Here is a 22,913-nt window from a genome sequence, read left to right on the forward strand (position 1 = left end):
ATACATGTACACGTGCACATTTTATGGTTATTCTCATTAGAATGATTGAGAATACACAAACATGCACACAAATGCTGATGTGCACTTTTAATATTTGATTCAGCTCTAGTCTGACACATTCTGAAAGTGTGTCTTTGAAGTGCTCACTGGTAACAGACAAGATAATCACTTAATATGTCAGGCGCATTACACTCACGCACTGATGCTCTACATCACTGTGTTGTTTCTTTTTTTTTTTAAGTTTGAACAAATCTACCCCAAGAAAATTAATCGCAAGATAGGCTCATGAATTGCTTTGTTTTTTGTCACAACAGCTTTTCTGTGGGTTTATTGATGCTCATAAATGATAGAAATGTCAATGACTCTGCGACATTGAGCCATGTATAAAATGCCAGGAATAAACACTGATGAGCCAAAACATTATGACCACCTGCCACATATGCTACCAACAGCTCCAACATACTGAGGCATGGACTTTACAAGACTTCTGCAGGTGGTCTGCGCTATCTGGCACCAAAACATTGGCAGCAGATCCTTAAAGTCCTGTAAGTTGTGAGGTGTAGCCATCATGGGTTGGAATTGTTGTTCCAGCACAAATGCTTGATTAGATGCTTGATTAGATTGAGATCTGGGGGATTTGAAGGCCAGGGCAACACCTCAGTAGTCCTCAAACCATTCCCAAATAGTGTGTGCCGTGTGGCAGGGCATGTTATCCTGTTGAAAGAAGCTGTCATGTGCCCTGTCTGCAACAATGTGTAGGTAGGTGGCATGTATTGAATTGGTATCTGCATGAATGCCCAGATCCAGGGTTTCCCATTAGAACACTGTCCAGAGCATCACACCTCTTCTATGTGCTTTCACTTTCCTGCAGTACATAGTGGTGCCAGCACATGCATAACTTGTTATCCACATTAGTTAAAGAAAACGGGACTCACCAAACCAGGTGCCCTTCTTCCATTCTGAGGTCCTTTTCCAACACTCGCTTGCCCATTGTAGGTGCTTTCCTCAGAGGACAGCAGAGTGTGATGCGCTATGTGTTGTGACACATTCCTCCCATAGCCATCATTAAAACCTTCTGTGATGTTCTGTGTACCACAGTAGCCCTTCTGTCACACAATATAGCCTTTTGTTGTCATAGCACATCAGTGAGCTTTGGGAGCCCATTTGTGGTTTGTCTCTCCTCAGATCACTCCACAAGCCTTGCCATTTCAGACATACTTTGACCCAGTCATATGGCCCTAACAATTTGGCCCTTGTCAAAGTCACTTAGGTCTTCACGCCTGTCCATTTCTCCTGCATCCAACACATCCACCACAAGAACCAACTGCTTGATAATATATTCCAGACCTTAACATGTGCCATTGTTACAAGATAATCAATGTTATTCGCTTTATGTTTGATTGGTCCTACTGTTCATGGCTCATTTGCATATATCATGTAAGCTTCTATTGGAATATACACTATGAAGACATATTGAGTGAGGCATTGTAGGGGTGGGCAATATTTTGATAAACACTGACCAATTGCATGGTTCATTAGAAACAAAGCATAATTGATCATGTTTAATTGGATTTGATACAGCATCATTGTTTTCATATTTTTTAACAGTATTTTTTAATGTGGCACCGTTGGAGTATCTCTGGTGCAACTGATTGAACATCAGTATTTTTATACATGTAAAGTGTCGTGATATTGTATATCACAATACTAGGGCAGTGAACCAGATCAGATTCACCTATAAACTTAATCTTGAATGTAATTTTCATTCTATTTCCTGTTTTCTTTATCCACACTTAAAAGTGAGGGTGCCAAAAGGTTGCTTTGGACTGATGGAACATCAGTGTCCAATCGTCTCTGTGAAGGGCTGGTGTGGCTGGCTGTGAGTTTTAATTCCAACAAAGTAGGGGTGCAACGATTATTCGGTTTAGTCGATTAAAATCGACGACCAAATTAGTTGGCAATAGCTTGATAGCTGTGCTAGCGAGCTAGTTAGTCAATGTTAATGTTAAATTCTGGCCTGCTTCATGCTATTAGCCGAGCTATCTACTTTGAAATGCATGTTCTGTGTAATCGTTCATGGAGCTGGAACAGGGAAGCAAGTAACTGTGATTCACAGCGGCCCTGTTCACTTTTCAGATGTTAAGACGAACACAGGAGATACATTTTCTGTCCTCCGCGGACGTTTGGCACCACTCGCTAACAGTTTCAGGAGGGTGAGGAGGATAATCGACTGAAGTCCAAGCAACTGTATTCTGCTTGCTAGTAAATAGACGCGGCGCAATGACGTTAACACTGCCTTTTGCTCTCGTTGTGCTTTCCAATATGCGCAAGAGAGATAAAAAGATTCAGACAAACTGCACGGAGTGGAGACTGAACGCTGAATTTAAAAATTTACTCTCACTTGCACATTTTAATATATAAGTCACTATATTAATATTGTGAACATCACAGTTCTTGGTTCGAATAAAGCTGTGAGAAATGTGAGCGTTTGTCTGTGTTCATGACGATAACTAGCAATGCGCATTTGTTGCTCAGTGTTGGACAAGTTCAGTTTTTTCCATTGTTTACAATCATTGGAGTCCGGGTTTTGCCTTTACCCGTTTCAGGAGGCACGCAGGTATAAGGGTTTTACAAAGTATTATGCAGGCAAGGCGGTGCTGTTGAAATGAAGCGTTTACACAAATCGGTCATTTAACTGTTTATAGAGAAGTTCGACACAAACATTCACCACTTTCCCATAGTCTATAGCGGGTGTATATGCTTTCACAGGAGCACGGAGAGATGCTGACTTCCCTTCGTTTCATTGAAGATCTGTGATTGTAAACTTTAGTTACAGCAGAGTGTAGGCAGACAGCAGAGCACAGATCATAGACTGAACTATTTAAAATTAACATTCAAATTTAGAATTTTTTATATTTACTTGGTTAAAGGAAAACTTTGTATTAGCAGGAAACTTCATTAAAACAGTGATTTGTAAATGCATAAAATAACCTTGAGCTAAATTTAAAAGCTAATAGCTACATAAAAGTATTTGGTAATGTAGTAATTCATAATTTGAATAATCAATTATTTGTTTAAGTAATTGATTGATTATTCAACTGTCAAATTAGTCATTAGTTGCATCCGTACAACAAAGCAGGAGCTGAGTTGGACTGAGACCAACTGATTAAATAAATTGAATCATGTGTATTCCTGCTTGATTGAAATGAAAACCTACAGCAACATTAGCCCTTTCACACATAACATTGGACATCCCTGCCATAGAAGAACCACTTAATGGAACCTGTCAATTTGAATATGAGATGAGAGTTTAGCCAGTCTTTTGAAACTTTAAAGAAGCTAAAGAAAGTCAAGTTCTGTTTTGTTGATTTTCTAAGTAAAAATAAGTACAAATCCTTTACAGAGGATTTGAGAAGTGGTTCTGTGGTTGTTCCTTTCCATTGATAGTTGGAGGGTAGGTCTATGTAGGGCTGAATGATTTGGGCAAAATATCTAATTACAATTTTTCTTACCAATATTATTTAGGGACTGTTTGGGAAATAAGCCACATGCTTTGCTTTGGGCCAAAGATTTAGCAACGCAATTGAATATTTTCTTTTAGTGTGTTGTGTGTAGACTTTGAAGGTATGGAATGTTGAATGACTTCTCGATTGTATGGAAGCATCTTCAGTAGTCTTTCACCCAAGAAAAGATGAGCAAAGCCACCAAAGACTTTTGGTCCCCCAAGGAAGCATGTTTGAAAAAGGTTCAGATAATGTAAAGGTTCTATACTGATATAAGGGTTCCTAGAACTGTTACATTATGTGGAGATTCCTGAGCATATGGGGGGCCCTGAGGACAAGTTTGAGAACCTCTGTTTTAGGGAACCAGAATGAATTCGTATATGACATCGTACAAAGAACGCTTTTAGGCAATTGACTGTATTTTTAAGAGAGGTTCAAGTGTTTTACCTTTGTCTGTTGTATGAACCCTTGCTTATGCATCATTGATGCCACAACCTGGCAGCTCATCAGCCAGATTGATGATAAAAGCACAGCACATTGTGGTTACGACTGTTAAAAATAATGAAGACAAAAATCAATTTATGTAAAACACAGATGATGTAACTGTGTTTTCCAAGAATGACAAAGGACTTGATATGAAATGCAGTGTAACCTTACATTACTTAAATGTAAGTTCAGGAAGTATAAGCATATACAACAGATCTATGGTTCTAGGAAACACTTGGTGTAGAAGTTTTACCTTATATGGAAGTTCTTTCAACATTAAAAAGCTTGTTCACATCTCATCTTTAGATCAAAACTAAAGGGTCTACTGTTCTTTTAAAGATTGTTTTCTACAATAAAAGTATTTTTCAGAATGTGAAAAATAGTGCTGCTTTTGTCAGTGTTGCACTGTATTGTAACAGTGTAATCCGTATAATAATACAGGCATTGTGCTTTGTCAGGACTACTGCAGTATTTGTTTTAAACCAAATATTTAATACACATTAGACTTTTTGTAGTGATTAATGACATGCTTAGCTGGTTTGGCCTTCACATTAATCCATGTTGAAAACCACCATTTCAATTATAGGTAACTCCTTGCCTACAGTGCCAGAATCCACAATATAAGAATCATAATTTAACATGGGCTCTCACACTGATCTTACTGCATTCTGTTTGCCATTAATTAATCTAATAAAACAAATAACAGTGCTCTTAGACAGTGCCCTGTTAGGCAGAGAGAGAGGGAAAGAGAGAGAGAGAATTCTTTTTGAAGCTGTATACTTATGTTTAACTCCAGAACATGAAGGAAAAATTTGGGAAATGTGCAAGATTACATGTTTTGTTCAGCATTTCAGGGAATTTTGAAGTATTTGTGTTTAGTTGTTTATAATGAGACTTTTTCTAGATGGCAGGTATACTGTCTATCACAAAAATGTTGTGAAATATTCCAAAATTGCAGAGTAAGTTGGCCACTGGTACCTTACTGCGAACAGAATGTAGGACTGTGCTGACACAGCAAAATGCTTTAGTGTGTGAATCAGTATTGAAAAACTTAAGCTTTGGTTTGTTTGCTGTTATAAAATGTATGAGAACATGCATTTATGGAAACTGATATGGAATGCTTTTCATAAATGTCAATTTATTAAACGGTTCTTATTATGATTAAGGAAGACAAACTAATTGGCACCTAATTCAAACTGTTAGCTGTGTTAAAACATGTAAATTGTGTATGGAAGACAGAAATATTGCCAAAAGTTGGTAAACTTATGTGGCTTGAGCAAAAGTCCTCATTGGCCTCCAGTTTTTCTGCAGTGAATTTATCTTATCTGAGGAAATGGCTAAAACAGTACCACAAGCTTCCATTACTTTTAATTTAGCAGCTGCTGCACCGGCCAACTTCTACTCTAGTGCTGTTCCTCAGAGAGATGTGGGCATCGAATAACTAATAAACACAGATCCATTACACAAAGCCATCTGCAATTACACTTCAGAGATAATTGCTTAAATGGGGCCTGTTGTGCAAAAGCTTAAAAAGGGTGATGTAACTATTGTTTGTTTAAATATACCCAGATTTCTGTTAATTTTCTAGTTACCTCTCTAATAGAGGCCCTTGAGAAGTATGAATATGATAATAATGTATTCTAAAATCTGTATGTTTCATGTGTGTGGTATATTATCATGGACAAGGTAGAGATGAGTAAAAGAGTTTTAGTGGAAGACAACACAGTGACCTTTGTAGGCAAATTATAAACCTTTATAACTTGAAGGACACCCCATCCATTCATGTGTTCATAACATATTCACTACTTGAACAGATTTCTATGCAAAAATGACATTGTCACCATTGTAAAGTGTGTTTTTGCAGTTTTCACCTGAGGAGGAGTTGCTTTATGTGTCTTTCTAATGCATGAACAGCATGGTCATTGAATGTTATTTAGTATATACTGTATGTATGCACATAGATGTGAAATTTAGTTATTGTTCCTGTTGAAACTTTTCCTCTTATTGTCTTGATCCAAAACTGAGGTCAAATAGACCTGCTCAGCATTTTTATGCATGCCACAGAGCATGTTAGGATGTCAATTTCATCACCTGTCTGGAAGCTTTTGCACTGATGATGTTTCTCTTCTCATTTATTCATTTTTTTCCTTAAAATTGTCATATTTATTTTTATTATTTATTATTTGAGCATGGATGTCAAGAGCTTGAGTCACAAAGACTGCTCAACTGGCTAGTGTTTCAATAGAAACCGTAATCAAGGTGACATCATTTAAATCTTTGGTAAAGACAACTGTAAGTAGGATTGGAATTGTGGTTGAGCACATTCAGTGTTTGTGATGCTCATGCATTACTGGGATTGTTATCTAAGGAAAAGCAGAGCAAGTGTTCCTCAGGTGACTGAGAATGTCATGCAGAATATCAGCAAGAACAGTCTGTATGTAGAGAGAGATTGTATAGTAAGGCTGCAGTGCATAAACCCATCATTTCAAAGATGAATGTACAGAGATGTGGGAAAAAAGTAATGGGACCAGACAAGTCATCCATCACCATATTCTCCATAAGTGGGCGAGTGCATGCGTAATGAACAGAAGAGATTGGTTCAGGCCCCAATGCTTAATCGTTATAGTGAGAGGATCTGGTGCCTCTGTTATCTTGTAGGAATGTTTGCTAGCATGGTTTAGGTATACTTGTCCCCTTAGAGGGAAGAGCTACAGTAAATCACTTTTATCCTGTAATAAATTGTTTCTGTTCTAATGGGAGTGCTCTCTTTCAGGATGACCCCATCCACAGGCCACAGGGGGTCACTAAGGGCTTTAATGCGTTTGAAAATAATGTAAATATGCTGTGACCTCTTAACCCTGGTCTCAGCCAGGTTGATCAGCTGTGGTAGATGTTGAACCAACATTTCAGACAGTATTCACCACCATTGTCTAAACATAAATTGATACTTTCATAGACTTGCAGAAAATATGCCAAGGAACATTGAATCTGTTCTGGTGTCTTTGTTTTGGAGGTGTTGAAAGACTATGTATGGCTTTTTAAGCTCACTTTTACTGTTTGGCCTTTTTAAAAAATCCTCATATTATTTCATTGTCAGAATAATTGGTAGAATACTTCAACATTAATCAATACTGACAGCCCCAGATTAAACATAATTTACTAAGAAACTATTCTTTCAATTTATGTTTAGGATTGGGCTTATGCTGACTGTTGTGATTAAGGCAAGTTAATGCTTACAACTTGAGTTAATCGTAGTATCAAGGTTAAGGTTAGGTTAGGGTTAGTTTCAGGATTAAAGAGACTGGACTAATTTATTCTAACATTTATGCCACTTATGTTAATGTTTGGCCCTGTATCAGAATAAAAGTTGCAAGTGTTCTTTCTATTACTGAAGAGGAGAAGTGAGATGAAGAGGAACCATATGGAGGACAACACCTGGTGTGTGTGTGTGTGTGTGTGTGTGTGTGTGTGTGTGTGGGTGTGTGTGTGTGTGTGTGTGTTCATCTTCTCTTTCAGGCAAAACGAGATCAAAGCAAGATCCTTCACCAACCTCTAAAAACTCTCACTAATTACAGGCTCTCTCTGTTTTAATTAATTTAGAATGTATTAGAATCTGAAAGTCCTGTCTTACTGGATTGTCAGAAAATATACAGTGCTGTTTCCTTTTAATTAAAAAAATACAAAATACTCTCATACTGAGCATTCCCTTTGACTTTATTTATGTCGTTTTCATACTTTAATACTGATCATAAAGCATTCAGTGCTCCTGCTCCTGTGTGGCTAAATAGAACCTTGTCCATTAAAATGATGATTGCGTCATAACCAGGTCATGAATTATAATTAGCACTAAATAAGAGCAACAATGGAGTGAGATACAACAGCAAAGTAAAACTAGAAAGGGAAAGTCTGTGAATGAATTTTAATTTGAGAAAGCCAGCTAACAGTACTTCAAAAGTTAAAGCAGTTGCAGTACACTATTATTTGTATTTGATAATTGAGTTTATATAGTAATTCCAGGTAATTGCTAAGGTGTTGCAATGTGGTTGTGATGGTATTTCAGCTTATTGTTATGGCATTGCTTGGTGGTTGTTGAAGTGTTGCTAGGCTGTTGTTATGCATTATGTATTATATAAATAGAATGACTCCATTTCAAGATGTTGAGCATTCTCCCTACTCATTCCTGTGGGGGGGGGGGGGGGGTTGTTTGAATGAATGTTGTAAGTCACCGTAAGTCAAATTGGTTTATAAAGCATAAGCAATGTGTACTGAATACAGGTCAAGGAATCTGTACTTGCAATAGGTATTGGGGCATAGTGGGTGGTATGTGATGTGGTGACTCGGTGGTACTTGCCAGTTTCATTTTACACTGAATGAATATATATTTTACATTTTAAAAAACATTTAAAGTACATTGGAACCTGGAAGAAAAAACGGAAAAAGTCTTTCAGCATTTGGTGTACAGGAAAATGTAGAGGAAAAGTATGTTTTTTGGTTCTTGGAAATTGGTAATTGTGTAAGAGTACAAGTGTTCAGTTTCAATAATAGCATAGTAAAGTACAAATCTTCCAAAATATGCTTAATAATGAAGAAGTCCATCTTGTAAAGTACAAATAGTGCAGGTTCTACAATATTTGTTACAATGAAAAAAACAATGTAGAAATAATCACATTAATAAAACATATCAAAGCTATTGTGTACTTTACTTTGGCAAGAACTCTGGTGGTATCATATTTTATTCATATGAATATATGTATTCTAATCAAGTAAATTCTGTGGATTACTTGTCAAGGTATGATTAGACTAAACGGATGTGCATACCTGATTTTTACATTTACATATTAGCAAATTGAATTGAGGAGACCAAGATGTGATTTAGAAGCACTAACTATAGATCATGATTAGATTTTGTCAGTAACCACTTTCCATAATTGTTTTTATGAACTGATGTGACTTGCTCAGAAGGATTACTTTGGATAAAGGCCCTGAAAAACACCTAGTCAATTGATATTTATAAATTGCTTCATGCTGTGCACTGTTCCTACAATATTTTTTTCTCATAAACTGCATTTCAAAAACAAATACTGAATTTAAGATTATCAATATGACTTAAAAACTGCCTATAAAATACACTGGATTTGGAAAATAAATTGTATATGCTCCTGCATCCCTAGGGGTCGATGTTAAGATGTTGCTGTTTTTGTGATCTGGGGAAAATCTATTACAGCATCTTGCAACTGAAAAAAGATTTAAGAGCTGTCACTCTGAATGGCAGTAAGTAACGCTGGACAGTAACAAAACTCCATTATAGACAGATAGGTTGACAATTTTTTCAGTATATGAAAATGTTATCATGGATAAAATTATTTTAATATTATGGTATTCTGTATGCAGACCTTTAATTGCACTAATGTATTGTATGTTTAAGACCAATTTGGTCAATTCAAACACTTTATATAACTATTGATAATTACATTTAGCTCATCAATAATGTGTTGGTGATATTGTTACTGTTATCGACTCACATTGTTGATGTGAAAAGTAGATAGGATAAGAAGGTTTATTGAGTGATTCGAATGCAGCCATGAAGGCAGACAGATCCACTGGTGCTGTGGTGTGGTGAAAACTGAAATCCCCGACTCCAGGGACAGTTTTAAGTGTTACATGGGTTGTGCACAGCAACATATTAAGCATTTAGAGCTCATCAGAAATTGCACTCGTAATTTTTTCATCCTCTAGGGAAAATCTGGGTACTACAGCATCACCACACATATGGTACAGACATCAACACATAAACAAAACAAAGTACAGAAGACATCAAGAGTACAGAAAATCAGTTGCACAAAATTTCAGTGATTTGTGTATAGTATGTTCATTTAGCCTGCAAAATGGCTAGTGAGAGGAAAATTTTGTGCTTTTGTTCTTTCTGATAGGCTAATGTAATGTAGGTAATGTAGCAATCTCCAAAACATTCTGAAAGGACAATTCCATCAATTTTTCAAAATTTGTTCATAAATTGCTAAGATAAGAAAGTTAGATTGTTATCGTAAGAAGATGATAGAAACTTGACTCCAAATTAATCACAACTGAGTCACAATTGTTTGCAGATCAGAGCCAGACATCTGAAGTGTGTAATGTTTCTAAGACGTACCTTGCTAAGTTCTGAGTATGATGCCTGAGACATTGTTTTATGATAGTTTTAAGATAAGGTTTTGACTCAAACTCATTTTTGCCATTGTTTTAAGTGAAGTCACAATGTTTTGACATGACCGATACAAACTGTTTTTTGCATGCTTTCTTGTGTGTAGTGTGTTTTGGACAAAGTCAAATTTGAAGCTTGTTGTAAAGTCTATTGCTCAATTAAATGGAACTTTTGTGAACTGTGAACTGATAATCACAATATCTTCTCTCACATTTTTTTCTTTCTTTCTATATCCTTTAGAATCCATCATGAATCCTATGTCCCATCTCTATTATAAAAAATCTAGTTACTCTCCATATCGGGACCGAATCCCTCTGCACATCGTCCGGGCAGAGGTAGAGCTCTCTCAGGAGGAGCGGTCATTCCTGTTGGCCGTAGAAAAGGGAGACTATGCCGGGGTCAAGCATGCGCTACTGGAAGCAGAGGTATATTACAACATAGATGTAAACTGTGTGGATCCACTGGGCCGCAGTGGCCTGCTTATTGCCATAGAAAATGAGAACCTGGAGGTGATGGAGCTGCTGTTGGACCACGGAGTGAACACTGGAGATGCTCTGCTCTATGCCATTCGTAAAGAAGTGGTCGGAGCGGTGGAGTTACTGTTATCTCACAGAAGACCAAGTGGAGAAAAACAGGTATGTATATATGTGAATGTTAAAGTAATTAGGATAGAGAAAAATGAGGTGGAGGTGGTTTGTCAAATTTCACCCTTTTGTCCTTACATAATGCGACAAATCTCTATTGATTGGATTGCACTGGATTATGTTATCTCCCAATCTTTCCCTTTCATCCCATGGCCAGATTAACCAAGAATTGTTCTCACTGCACCATTCCTTATTTTGCTGAATTGAAATTGAATCGAAAAAGTATGTGCTACATTTAAAAAACCTGTTTATATTTTGACATGTGACTTATTGCTGTTAAAATATTATTATACATTTAGACTCCTTAGTTTAATGAATAGAGGGCAACCTGAGATGAACAGGATTTGTTGGAGGCACTTTTTTGTAGAGATTTTGCTGGTGTGTTCTTTTTCATATATATTTTATTAAGGTTTTTTATAGGTGCTAATTTCAGCATCAAACATTGCTAAGAGTACAGGCAGTCGTGGGCTGGAGGTTAGGGAACCAGCCCTGTGCCTGGAACGTTGCCGGTTTGATCCCCTAGGCTGAATGACTGACTGAATGACTGAAGTGCCCTAGAGCAAGGGCAGCCCTGGTGGATAGGGCAAACACAGTTGATTGATGAATTAATTAATTCAATTCAAGTACAAAAAAAAAGAAAAATAAGTTTTCCTCTCTGGCCCTGTTCAAACTTGGAATTAACCATATCCTGGTTGATCCAAACATAAGTGGGCTAGGGCTGCGCATTCTAAATAGACCAAATGGACTTTGGATATATTTGTTGTAGGGCTACAAGCTTGCCTTATAGGTAAAAACACTGGTGATGCACTAAATAACTGTGAGAAATTGCTAGGTTTTCATTTTGGATGACCAAGAGAAGCTTCCTATTCAGATGAGCCTGCGAGCTAAAGTTACAGGTAACTGGTACAACATTGGGTGCTGATAAGGATTCATTGCATTATTACAGGTGGATGAAGTGCTGTTAGTTTGTCATAGTAGCAAAGTGTAATATAATGTACTTACTTGCATATATGAGTAGTCTTGCTGTATTTTACTGTATTCTTAAAACACAAAAATGTAATTTGACTGAGCTGTTAGTTCTCATGTTTTCTTTGTCTTCTTGAGATGAAATGGGATGAATAACTCAGTAGTGATTTCAGAATTCTAATACTGGCAGCTCAAATGGTTAACCAAATACTCGAGTACCTGTGCACATCCTTACCAAGCACAGTTGTGAACAGGATCCGATGTATCTTGGAGATGCACTATGGCCCTGTTGACAGTTAATAACAGTTATTTACTGTCTTGAGGAATCTGGTCATACGTGGACAGCGAGATGTATAACTGCTCACATCTGGGATTTCCATGTGTTTCAAAAGCATCTCCAGTAATCATGACTGGTTGAAGGGTATTGCACACATTTACTATGCAAGTCTCCTGTTGCATTTGTTGTAAGACAAAAGTCCTATGAGTCATTGTTTGTGCGAATGTATGGGCTAATAAAAAACTAACCACATAGATTGTTAATGCAACTTGTAAACAAGTAAGAAAGGAAATTTAAAAAAAAAATCTCTGATTGAAGCGGTCATTTGTTGCTGCCAAGGACACATTGAGACGCTTTAGTGTTCACACTAAGGTGGTTTGACAGTTAGTTCACAATCCAAGATGCATTGTACCTTGTTCACACTTGTACTGAGCATAGGACACTTGTGATTGTAAAACTTGCATATTAATGCCGCATGTTAACGAGGATTGTGATCCAGTCACTCAGATCACCATTGGAGGGGTTAAGGACAAGAAACATGAGTGTGAATATCCTAATACAGCCCTAGCAACAATGAAGCATCTATGTAGTTTCTTTCTTTGTCTCCACCATTTTAAGATCCATGTGATCCAACAGTGTGATACAGCCCATACATCTGCACTAACAAGAACTCATGGTACACTTCTGGTCTGACAGCAAAGGCATGGAGAGTAATAATGAGATGTAGTAAATGTAAGGACACATAGATATTGCCAGGTGCAAATAGCTATATGTACTGCTGTTTACCTATAATTGGATTGCCAAGTGTGAACACACAAGATCCATATTTAAAGGAACAGGTATGTTTTTTACCTTTCAGAAAAGTCACACACTCACATGTGTGTACGTGTGTGATCTTTCTGTATAATACCTTAGAAATAAATGCATTTATGCACATGTGAAATGTGCTTTTTGTCAAAAAAACGCAGTCTAGTAAAAATCTCACAAAAAACAAAAACCCCAAGTTCAAGTGGGTTCATCTTGTTTGGGTTAGATCGTTGTGTTAACAGCTGCTATATTTTTATGAGCCCACACATTATCTTAAATTACTCTTATTATTTATGAGAGAATAGATGTACAGGCAGTCTAATCTAGGTAATAAACTAACTAATAAACTCTTATCCTTTAAGACACTTTAAGTGCTCTGAAGAACCCAGATGTTCTTTGAAGTACCTTGTAAGTATTTGTCTCACTCCATGTTTCCTTTCAAGGGGTGCAATCAGATGTTGAGGATTATCTAATATCTGAGAGTGACTGAAGTTGTACTTTCCTCTATGCATTCTGAAAACAACATTAGTGTACCACTACCAATAATTATATTGGATATATTCTACCTTTTTTCTTAAACCTTTTCTTTGTTCATTATCCCATGCCATTTGGCTATTAGATGGCCAAATCTGTAAATTATGAAGTGAGGCAAAAAACATTATTGAAGCATGTGAACAACAAAATCCCAGCAATTCTGTGATTCAGTTCATTCCAAAGGCAGTGTGCAGCTGTACCCATTAGGAGTAGAATTTTAGAATTGTATTAGTTAAGGTAAAGCAGCAGGCAGGAAAGAGAGAAATGTTATTTTCAATTTACCCAAAGCTCACACTTTAGAGTAATCAAATACACTGATAGGAAACAATGCATGCACGTGATTCAAAATACAGTTTACTTTGCAGCCTTCATAAAATAATGACACAAAATCAAATCTGACAATTTCATGTAAATTCTTCCATAATAACTGTCTACAGATTGAGAATAGAAATTGTTTTTCAGTGCTCATGGTAATGGATAAATAAGTGTTTGTTTGGTTTGTGAGAGGAAAAAAAATGGTTTAGATGCTTCAGTTTCTGCAATCTCTAAACAGATTTAATCATGTAAAAATACTAGGAGGCCTAAACTGGAGCGTTCATGTAAGCTCTCACAGCCTGTATACTTTTCATTACTATCACTATAGCAACTGTTGCAGCCACAGGGGAGTTCTGAGGGGAGGACGGTTGTACTAATGGACTGCTAATAAATCTCAAAATAAAATGTGCTTGCAAACCTTGCCTGCTTATCCGCTTACTGTTCATAGATCCATGTTTCTAGAATGTTCTACTGCTGTTGAGTAGTTGGTCCTATTGTGTACAAAAGTAAATTGGTTTGTTTTGTTAAATTTAAACGCAGCTATCCATCAGGCAAACTAATATGAGCTGAAAGTGAAGATTTTCAGCTTTAATTTGAGGGTAGTTACATCCAAATCGGGTAAAGGGTGTAGGAATTACAACCATTTTCACCTATTTTCTTTTCCTGGTGAAGAAGAAAACCTCACAACAGTTGGTCAGATCAAGAACATCCTCCAGGAGGTGGGCGTATTTGTGTCAGAGTCAACAATCAAGAGAAGACTTCACCAGAGTAAATACTGGGGCTTTGTCACAAAATGTAAACAATTGGTAAGCCTAGAAAGAGGAAGATCAGATTAGAGTTAACATCAAAAAACTCCTAAAAAGGCTGTTATAGTTCTGGAACAATTCCCACACTATTCACCCAATTTGGATATAGTGACTGAGGCAAGAAGATCAACATACTATCAAGCTCATTGACTGTTCTGGCAAATAGCTCCAATAGTTTATAGTCTTGAGACACTTGTATACATATTTTATGTCTTTAAATATCAAAATATATGAATTATACACATTTTATGGCATGTACAAATCACTTCTATAAGTCTAGCATCATATACAGTCCTAAATCTCATAATCTAAAACAAAATATAAAAAAAAATATTATATAAAAAAATATATCAAAATATATGAATTATACGAATATATGAAATCTCATAATCTAAAACTGACATGGTAAACTGACGACCTCTACTTGAACCTCTAAGGCCCAATCCCATTTCTTATTTTTACCCCTACCCCTTGTTTTTGAGTGTAACCCTCCCCCTTGAAACTGAGTTAGAAGGGGTAGTGGTTGAAATCTTCCCCCTATGAAATGGCACAACCCTTCAAGAACTGGATACGTCATCAGTTGTCATCAGCGACTTTTACGTAAACAAACGAGACAAGATTTTCTGGAGACAAGATTTCCAATACACTGCCACCGGCTGTGGTGATCTCACTTGTGTGTCACGTGACAGGACAGGTGAATCATATTTAAAATAGCCTGGACAAATAATCAGGATGCGTTTTCCTGTTTTGTCTCCAGACTAGAGCAATGATGGTATATTGCACTGACATTTGCCATTCATCCGAAGGAGACTGAAAAGCACTGACGCTTGCGATTCAGTCACAACTCAATCAATCAAACGACACACCCAATATAAAATAGCACAAACAACAACTACATAACTTCATTAACAGCTACTAGCGCTGCTCTGTAGGCGACCCAGCCCGTCTGCAGTTACAGCAGAGGAGGGGAAAGTTCAGCTCCTCACTGTTTAAATACATTTAGGGCATCATATACCTTCAAGGAGGGGGGCAATTAATTATTATCGAATTCTTCGGTGATATGAAGCTGAACTTGGCTTTCTAATTGCCAGCTTCATGATCGATTTCCCATTCCACCTTAAATGAGTGAGGCAACCTCAGGTACCAGAATATAACTGCTGCACCATTTAAAATTCGCCAGGTAGCACCGGGAAAATTCGGGAAAAATTCGCCAGGTTGCGACCGAGACATCAGCATATTAGTGATGATTTTTATGCATGTTATGAAGGAAAATCAAATCAAACCAAATTTATTTGTATAGCGCTTTTTACAACGGATGTTGTCACAAAGCAGCTTTACAGAATTTCAGAAAAGAAAAAGTTTCAAGAGAACTGTAAGAATGTACAGAAACCCCCCAGTGGGCAAGCCAGAGGCAACATTGGCACGGAAAAACTCCCTCAGAACTGAGGAAGAAACCTTGGGAGGAACCAGGCTCACCAGGGGGGACCCATCCTCCTCTGGTCAAACTACCTACAAATGATTATATTACTAATATTAACAGCAGTAGTATTGGTATTAGGAATAACTAGGAGTCTATGAGAACATCAGCGTAGGGTGGGCAGCTCATCCAAGGTAGGTGGTTGGGGCGTGGGCAGCTGGTCTGAAGTGGTTAGCAGGAGGGCTCGGCAGTCAGTCGTCCTTCAGTGTCCAGCCGGACATATGGGTGATTGTATATTCGGAAAGAAAGCAGGTAAATGGAATTAGTTTTGTTCTATCCGTTTGTACATAAACAGGGAATGTAAACATTTACAGAGTGTGGCTAACGACTCCGGCAGATCTGACTATGACAGCTTAACTAAAAGGAGAGAACCAGAAGCACACACAGACACGGCAGCACTCTGAAGCAGTTTGGCATCCCTCCGCTCCACCGTCCACAAACTTGAGTGACCGCGTGTGAGCAGCGGGACGACAGCACCAGCGTCTCAGTTTACTATAATTCCCTGTGTCCATGGACCCCTCGATCTGCTGCCTTTATCTAAGGGGGAACATTAGCTACCAAAAGCTAAACTGAAGAAGTGAGTTTTCAGCCTTGTCTTAAAGATTGAGACTGTGTCTGAGTCCCGAACAGTTTCTGGAAGGTCATTCCAGAGTTTGGGGGCTTTATAAGAAAAAGCTCTTCCCCCAGCTGAAACCTTCTGAATTCTGGGGACTATTAATAAGCCAGCGCTCTGGGATCTGAGTGGTCGTGATGGCTCATAATGAGAAATAAGGTCTTGCAGGTATTCTTTATAAGTCAATAAAAGGATTTTATAATCAATACGGAATTTAATAGGTAGCCAATGAAGTGATGATAGCACTGGACTAATATGCTCAAATTTTCTAGTTTTAGTGAGGACCCTGGCTGCTGCGTTTAAACACTATTACAATGGTTCTCTTACAACACAACAGCTTTTTAACAGAGGAATACTCACATTTAGGTGTCTCTTTGTTCGCTTCTGCAGCCATCCGATGATTCACAGGACATTCTGGGAATTTTATGATAACCCTCCATTTGTAGTGCGCCTCTGAAAAATCCGCACTTCACCCTACCCCTCCATCTCAACAATTGGGGCAACCCTACCCCTAGACTTGAATACGCAAAATGGAGGGGTAGGTCTAAGTGTTAGGGGCAAGGGGTGAAATGGGATTGGGCCTAAATTATTTGTAAAACTTCTGTATGTTCTTACTTCTTACTTTGCATCTTCTCATGTCTCTGACATTTTGCGTATTGCCCTGTGATCTCCTCCACGCTTTCAACATTAGACACTGGCTTATTTAATGGCTATTTCCTCTTTTTATGATCATTGTGATCATGTTTCAATCCTACTTATGGAAATTTAATCTCTGATTGTAAGAGGATGCCTTTTGGGAAGTGCATTCTGAATATAAATTTTTTTTTTATCTGTTGATTTAATGACTGGGTATTTGTTTAACTGCACATAAGAGGGGGTCAATGTATCATAAAAAAAATTAAATTCCCGATTGAAATGAAATGTTCTCCTAGTCAGTGGTGCATGTGTTTGTGTTTGACTAAAGGCACAGAAATAATTAATTCAAATACTACATGTACAGCAATAGTTTTATTGGTTGCTGATGCCCTTAGCTTGAACTAAAAGTAACATTTTTGTCTTCTTTGTCCGCTACTGTTAAAGAACATTTTTTGTGTATCTCTTTATGTCAATAATGGGGATTTTGAGGTGGGACAGTTCAATATTTCAAGCAGGTAAATGGGAAGTTAAAAAAGAGCAATATAAAAGCAACACACAGTACAGTCAGTTATCCAGTAACATGTAGGATAAGTCCACAGAGAAGTTTGTCCGCCATCATCTTCCTCGTCTCTTGCTCTCTCAACTCTCCCACTCTCTCTCACACTACTTTCTCCCATCATTCTAGTCAGAAATCACATCTGTTTTTTTTTCCCTTCACTGCAGCATTGTTTTTAGGAGTCCTTTCTGTTTATACTTTGAACAGATATATTCATAAAGAATAGGATCTTCCTTTAAAATGTACTATTTATTTATCAAATGCATATCAAAGAGCTGCCCTGGACATCACGGTGTAATCTCACAGTTTTTCTCTCTTCTCTTCAATGAATGTGTCTTGCAGTATTCTTCTTCTTCTTTCAGCTGCTCCCTTTAGGGGTCGCCACAGCGTATCTACTGCCTCCAACTTGCCCTATCCACTGCCTCCTCTACTTTTACACCACTATCTTCTACCTCTTCTGCTTCTACCCGGCAGCTCCATCTCCAACATTCTTTGACCAATATATCCACTATTGCTCCTCAACATATGTCCAAACCATCTCAACCTGGCCTCTCTAGCTTTATCTCCAAACTGCTCCACCTTCACTGTCCCTCTGATCTGCTCATTTCTAATCTTGTCCAGCCTTGTCACTCCCAAAGAAAATCTCAGCATCTTCATCTCCGCCACCTCCAGCTCAGCCTCCTGTCTTTTAGACAGAGCCACAGTCTCCAAACCATACAGCATAGCAGGACGCACTACTGTCTTGTAAACCTTCCCTTTCACTCTTGCTGCTATCCTTCTGTCACACATCAGCCCTGACACCCGTCTCCACCCACTCCATCCTGCCTGCACCCTCTTCTTCACCTCTTTTCTACATTGCTCTGGATGGTTGACCCAAGATATTTGAAGTCATCCACCTTTACGACCTCTACTCCTTGCATCTTCACCTTTCCACCTGCCTCCCTCTCATTCACACACATGTATTCCATCTTGTCTCTACTGACCTTCATTCCTCTCCTCTCCAGTGCAAACCTCCACCTCTCCAGATTCTCTTCCACCTGCTCTCTAGTCTCACCACAGATTACAGTGTCATCTGCAAACATCATGGTCCATGGAGCCTCCTGCCTGACCTCATCTGTCAACCTTTCCATCACCATTGCAAACAAGAAGGGGCTCAAAGCTGATCCCTGATGTAACCCTACCTTCACCTTGAAACCATTTGTCACTCCAACTGCACACCTCACCACTGTCTCACTATCCTCATACATGTCCTGCATCACCCTAACATACTTTTCAGCTACACCTGACTTCCTCATACAGTACCACAGTTCCTCTCTTGGCACCATTTCATATGCCTTCTCTAGATCCACAAGACACAATGTAGCTCCTTCTGACCTTCTCTGTACTTCTCTACCAACACTCTCAATGCAAAAACTGCATCTGTGGTACTCTTTCTGGGCATGAAACCAAACTGCAGCTCACTGATCTGAACCTCTCACCTTAGCCTTGCTTCAACAACTCTTTCCCATACCTTCATGGTGTGGCTCAACTTTATACCTCTGTTGTTACTGCAGCTCTGCACATCACCCTTGTTCTTAAAAATGGGCACTAGTACACTGCTTCTCCACTCATCAGGCATCCTCTCACTCTCCAGGATTTTGTTAAACAACCTGGTTAAAAAGTCCACTGCCTTCTCTCCTAAACATCTCCATACCTCCACAGCTATGTCATCTGGACCATCTGCCTTTCCATTCTTCATCCTTTTTAAAGCTGCCCTCACTTCCACTTTACTAATTCTCTGCACTTCCTGATCCACTATCTCTCCCCCCGTTGTACTCCTCTCTCTCTCGTTTTCCTCATTCATTAGTTCTTCAAAGTACTCCTTCCATCTACTCATCACTCTCTGTTCACTCACTAATACATTTCCCTCTCTATCCTTTATCAGCCTAACCTGCTCTACATCATTTCCAGCTCTAACTCTCTGTTTAGCCAAACGATACAAGTCCTTTACTCCTTCTTTACTGTCCAGCCTCTCATACAGCTCATCATAGGCCTGAGCCTTTGCCTTTGCCACCATTCTTTTCACTATGCGACTAGCCTCACAGTACTCCTGCCTACTTCCTTCATCTCTCTGGTTATCCCACTTTTTCTTAGCTGCCTTCTTCTTCTGAATACTCTCCTGGACTTCCTCATTCCACCACCAACTTTCCTTGTCTTCTTTCCTCTGACCAGACGAAACACCTAATACATTCTTGCCAGTTTCTCTCACCACCTTAGCTGTAGTTTCCCAGTCCTCAGGTAGCTCCTCACTGCCCCCAAGGGCCTGTTGCAATTTTTCCCTGAACTGCCTGCAACCATCCTCCTCCTTCAGCTTCCACCATCTAATCTTTGGCTCTGTCTTCACTCTTTTCCTCTTCTGACTCCATTCAAAATTACACCATCAACCTCCAACTTCAGGCTCATGATCCTGTCTGACACTCTCTTTACATCCAGAACACTTTTCACAAGCTGTACCTTTAGGATTATCTCTACTCCATTTCTCTTCCTCTCTACACCATGATAGAACAGTTTGAATCCACTTCCAATGTTCCTGGCCTTGCTTCCTTTCGATCTGGTCTCCTGGACACACAAAATATCTACCTTCCTTCTCTCCATCATGTCTGCAAGCTCTCTGCCTTTACCAGTCATTATCCCTATGTTCAGAGTCCCTACACTTACCTCCACACTCCTGTCTTTCCTTCTCTCTTGCTGCCTTCTAACCTGCCTTCCTCCTCTCCTCTTTGATCGTCTTCGACCTACAGTAGTCCAATTTCCACCGGCACCCTGCTGGTCAACAGCACCGGAGGCGGTCATTGTTAACCCGGGCCTCGACCAATCCGATATGGCAATCATATTTGTGAACTGCATGATAGTTTTGGCGCAAGTTTTACACCGGATGCCCTTCCTGACGCAACCCTCAACATTTATCTGGGCTTGGGACCGGCACCAGAAGTACACCTCAGCCCCAGTCTTACAAATTGCTGGTCATGAACTGTCCAATTTAAATATAAAATATAGAGGTCAACATTTCAGTGAAACACCAGTTTTATGTTTTAATCTCTTTTTTCACAGTTGCTGTAAAGTTTTTTTTTCCTCAGCATGGGATTCTCACTCCTCCTGTTTCACCCATTTTTACTCACTTGCAGCTCAACACAGAGAGAAGTGTCCTAGTTAATCTAATAACAGTTATAGGGAAATATAAAATAGTTTATTTGTTTGTTAATTAAATATGTATTGCCACCAGCTGTAATGCAGAAAAAGACTATCAGAGCCACAAATGCAACATAAAAAAATTGTACTGCTGCTATAAAACACATGTGCTGTAATGTAAGTATATTGCCAGGGTTATGAATGAAAGTCTGAGGTCATATGACTATCTCTGTATCTACGCTAAGTATGACAGCTGATGCTAGCTAGAACTTGAAACAGTCAAAATACATTTCTTCAGCCTGCACTTAAACTAACATGTTAGCATATGAAGAGAAAATACCTTATATATAAGACAACTCCTCCTTCCTCCTCAGCACCTGATGTTAGGTCTTCTGCTTGATGTACTTAGCTGTATTGTTAGCTCTAGTGTTTATAGTTTTAACTCTAGTATTAACTCTCCTCTTAACTGTAATGCTAGCACGTTAGCTCAAGTTTCCTTATCATCCGAATCTGCCACTTTTTAATCCATAGTTGCTAAAATGCCTTGGCTAATTTTGAATAGTACAGTGTTTTTTTTCAGTTGTACTCCTGGGTGTGCTGATCATTTGTTTTACCTGAGAATCAAAAGGTGGAAAAAATATACATCCCTCCATTCTCGCTCTTGCTCTTCCCTCTCCCTCAGGTACCCTCTTTAATGATGGATGCCCAGTTTTCAGAGTTCACGCCAGACATCACTCCCATCATGCTTGCTGCCCACACTAACAATTATGAGATCATTAAGCTGTTGGTCCAGCACAAAGTCACCATTCCCAGACCACACCAGATCCGCTGTGACTGTGTGGAGTGTGTGTCCAGCTCTGAGGTGGACAGCCTGCGTCACTCCCGTTCCCGCCTCAACATCTACAAAGCCCTGGCCAGTCCGTCACTCATTGCCCTTTCTAGTGAGGACCCCATCCTCACTGCTTTCAGACTGGGCTGGGAATTGAAGGAGCTCAGCAAAGTGGAGAATGAATTCCGGCAAGAGTATGAGGAGCTTTCACAGCAGTGTAAACGCTTTGCCAAAGATCTTCTGGACCAGGCACGAAGCTCTCGTGAACTGGAGACCATCCTCAATCACCGTGATGACCAGAGTGAGGAACTGGATCCGCGAGAGTGCAGAGACCTGGCCAAGCTTAAACTGGCCATCAAGTATCACCAGAAAGAGGTGAGGAGTTTGAGAACCACAAGTTAAACTAGATAATAATTGGTCTATGTAATGCATCTATGTAATGCATCGTCTTCATCTGAAGGTACTGAGTATTACAGAGAATAATCAAAAGCAGACAGACTTTTGGTATATAATGTTTATGATCTTTTGGTTATCAGGAGTATAATAAATTCTCAGTATTTATAATGTAATATAAAGAATTTTTTAAATTCTGATCATTTTTACACAATAGTGTATAAGGTATTACATTTTCCTACTCAAACTGGGAATTAAATAAATCTCAGTGCAGATTCCTCAAAGAGGAAAAAAGTCCCTATCAGAAGCGCATGAGTGGAAGTGAGTCACACTGCATCTTCATGTTTAATTCTCTGATGCAACTACAGATTAACATAATTAGGAAATCATTTTGTTCAAACTTGTCCCTAACACATTTCCATGAGTTAACACCACAGCTGGTACCACCTCTCAGCATGCCATTCTGTTAGAATTTGCACAATAGTAAGTACACAATCGAAAAATAAAAGGTTCCTGAACGACTGTCTACATGAATGTACTTTGTTGTTCTTTTGAGCTTTAACACATTGAAATCCCATCCATATTACATGTGAATGCTTATTTTTCCTTTCATTTAAGATTTACGTTGAACACTAATTACTCGGTGAATGCAATAAAAGTTTGATTCTTAAGGGTTTCAAAAGCTTCTTCACATTCTCACATGA

General features: G+C 38.7%; 1 protein-coding gene across 1 annotated transcript in view; it reads left to right on the forward strand.

Annotated features, from left to right (window-relative positions):
* The window catches only part of trpc5a (transient receptor potential cation channel, subfamily C, member 5a), a 58,410-nt gene that overhangs the window by 6,396 nt on the left and 29,101 nt on the right, over nucleotides 1-22,913 (forward strand). The window contains exons 3-4 of the mRNA XM_017717735.2: nucleotides 10,429-10,823; nucleotides 21,670-22,191. Of these exons, the coding sequence (XP_017573224.1) occupies nucleotides 10,437-10,823; nucleotides 21,670-22,191 (909 nt within the window). The 5' untranslated portion in view covers nucleotides 10,429-10,436. The remainder of the gene's footprint in view (nucleotides 1-10,428; nucleotides 10,824-21,669; nucleotides 22,192-22,913) is intronic.

Source organism: Pygocentrus nattereri, chromosome 12 (genome assembly GCF_015220715.1).
Source record: "Pygocentrus nattereri isolate fPygNat1 chromosome 12, fPygNat1.pri, whole genome shotgun sequence".
Taxonomy (NCBI): Eukaryota; Metazoa; Chordata; class Actinopteri; order Characiformes; family Serrasalmidae; genus Pygocentrus; species Pygocentrus nattereri.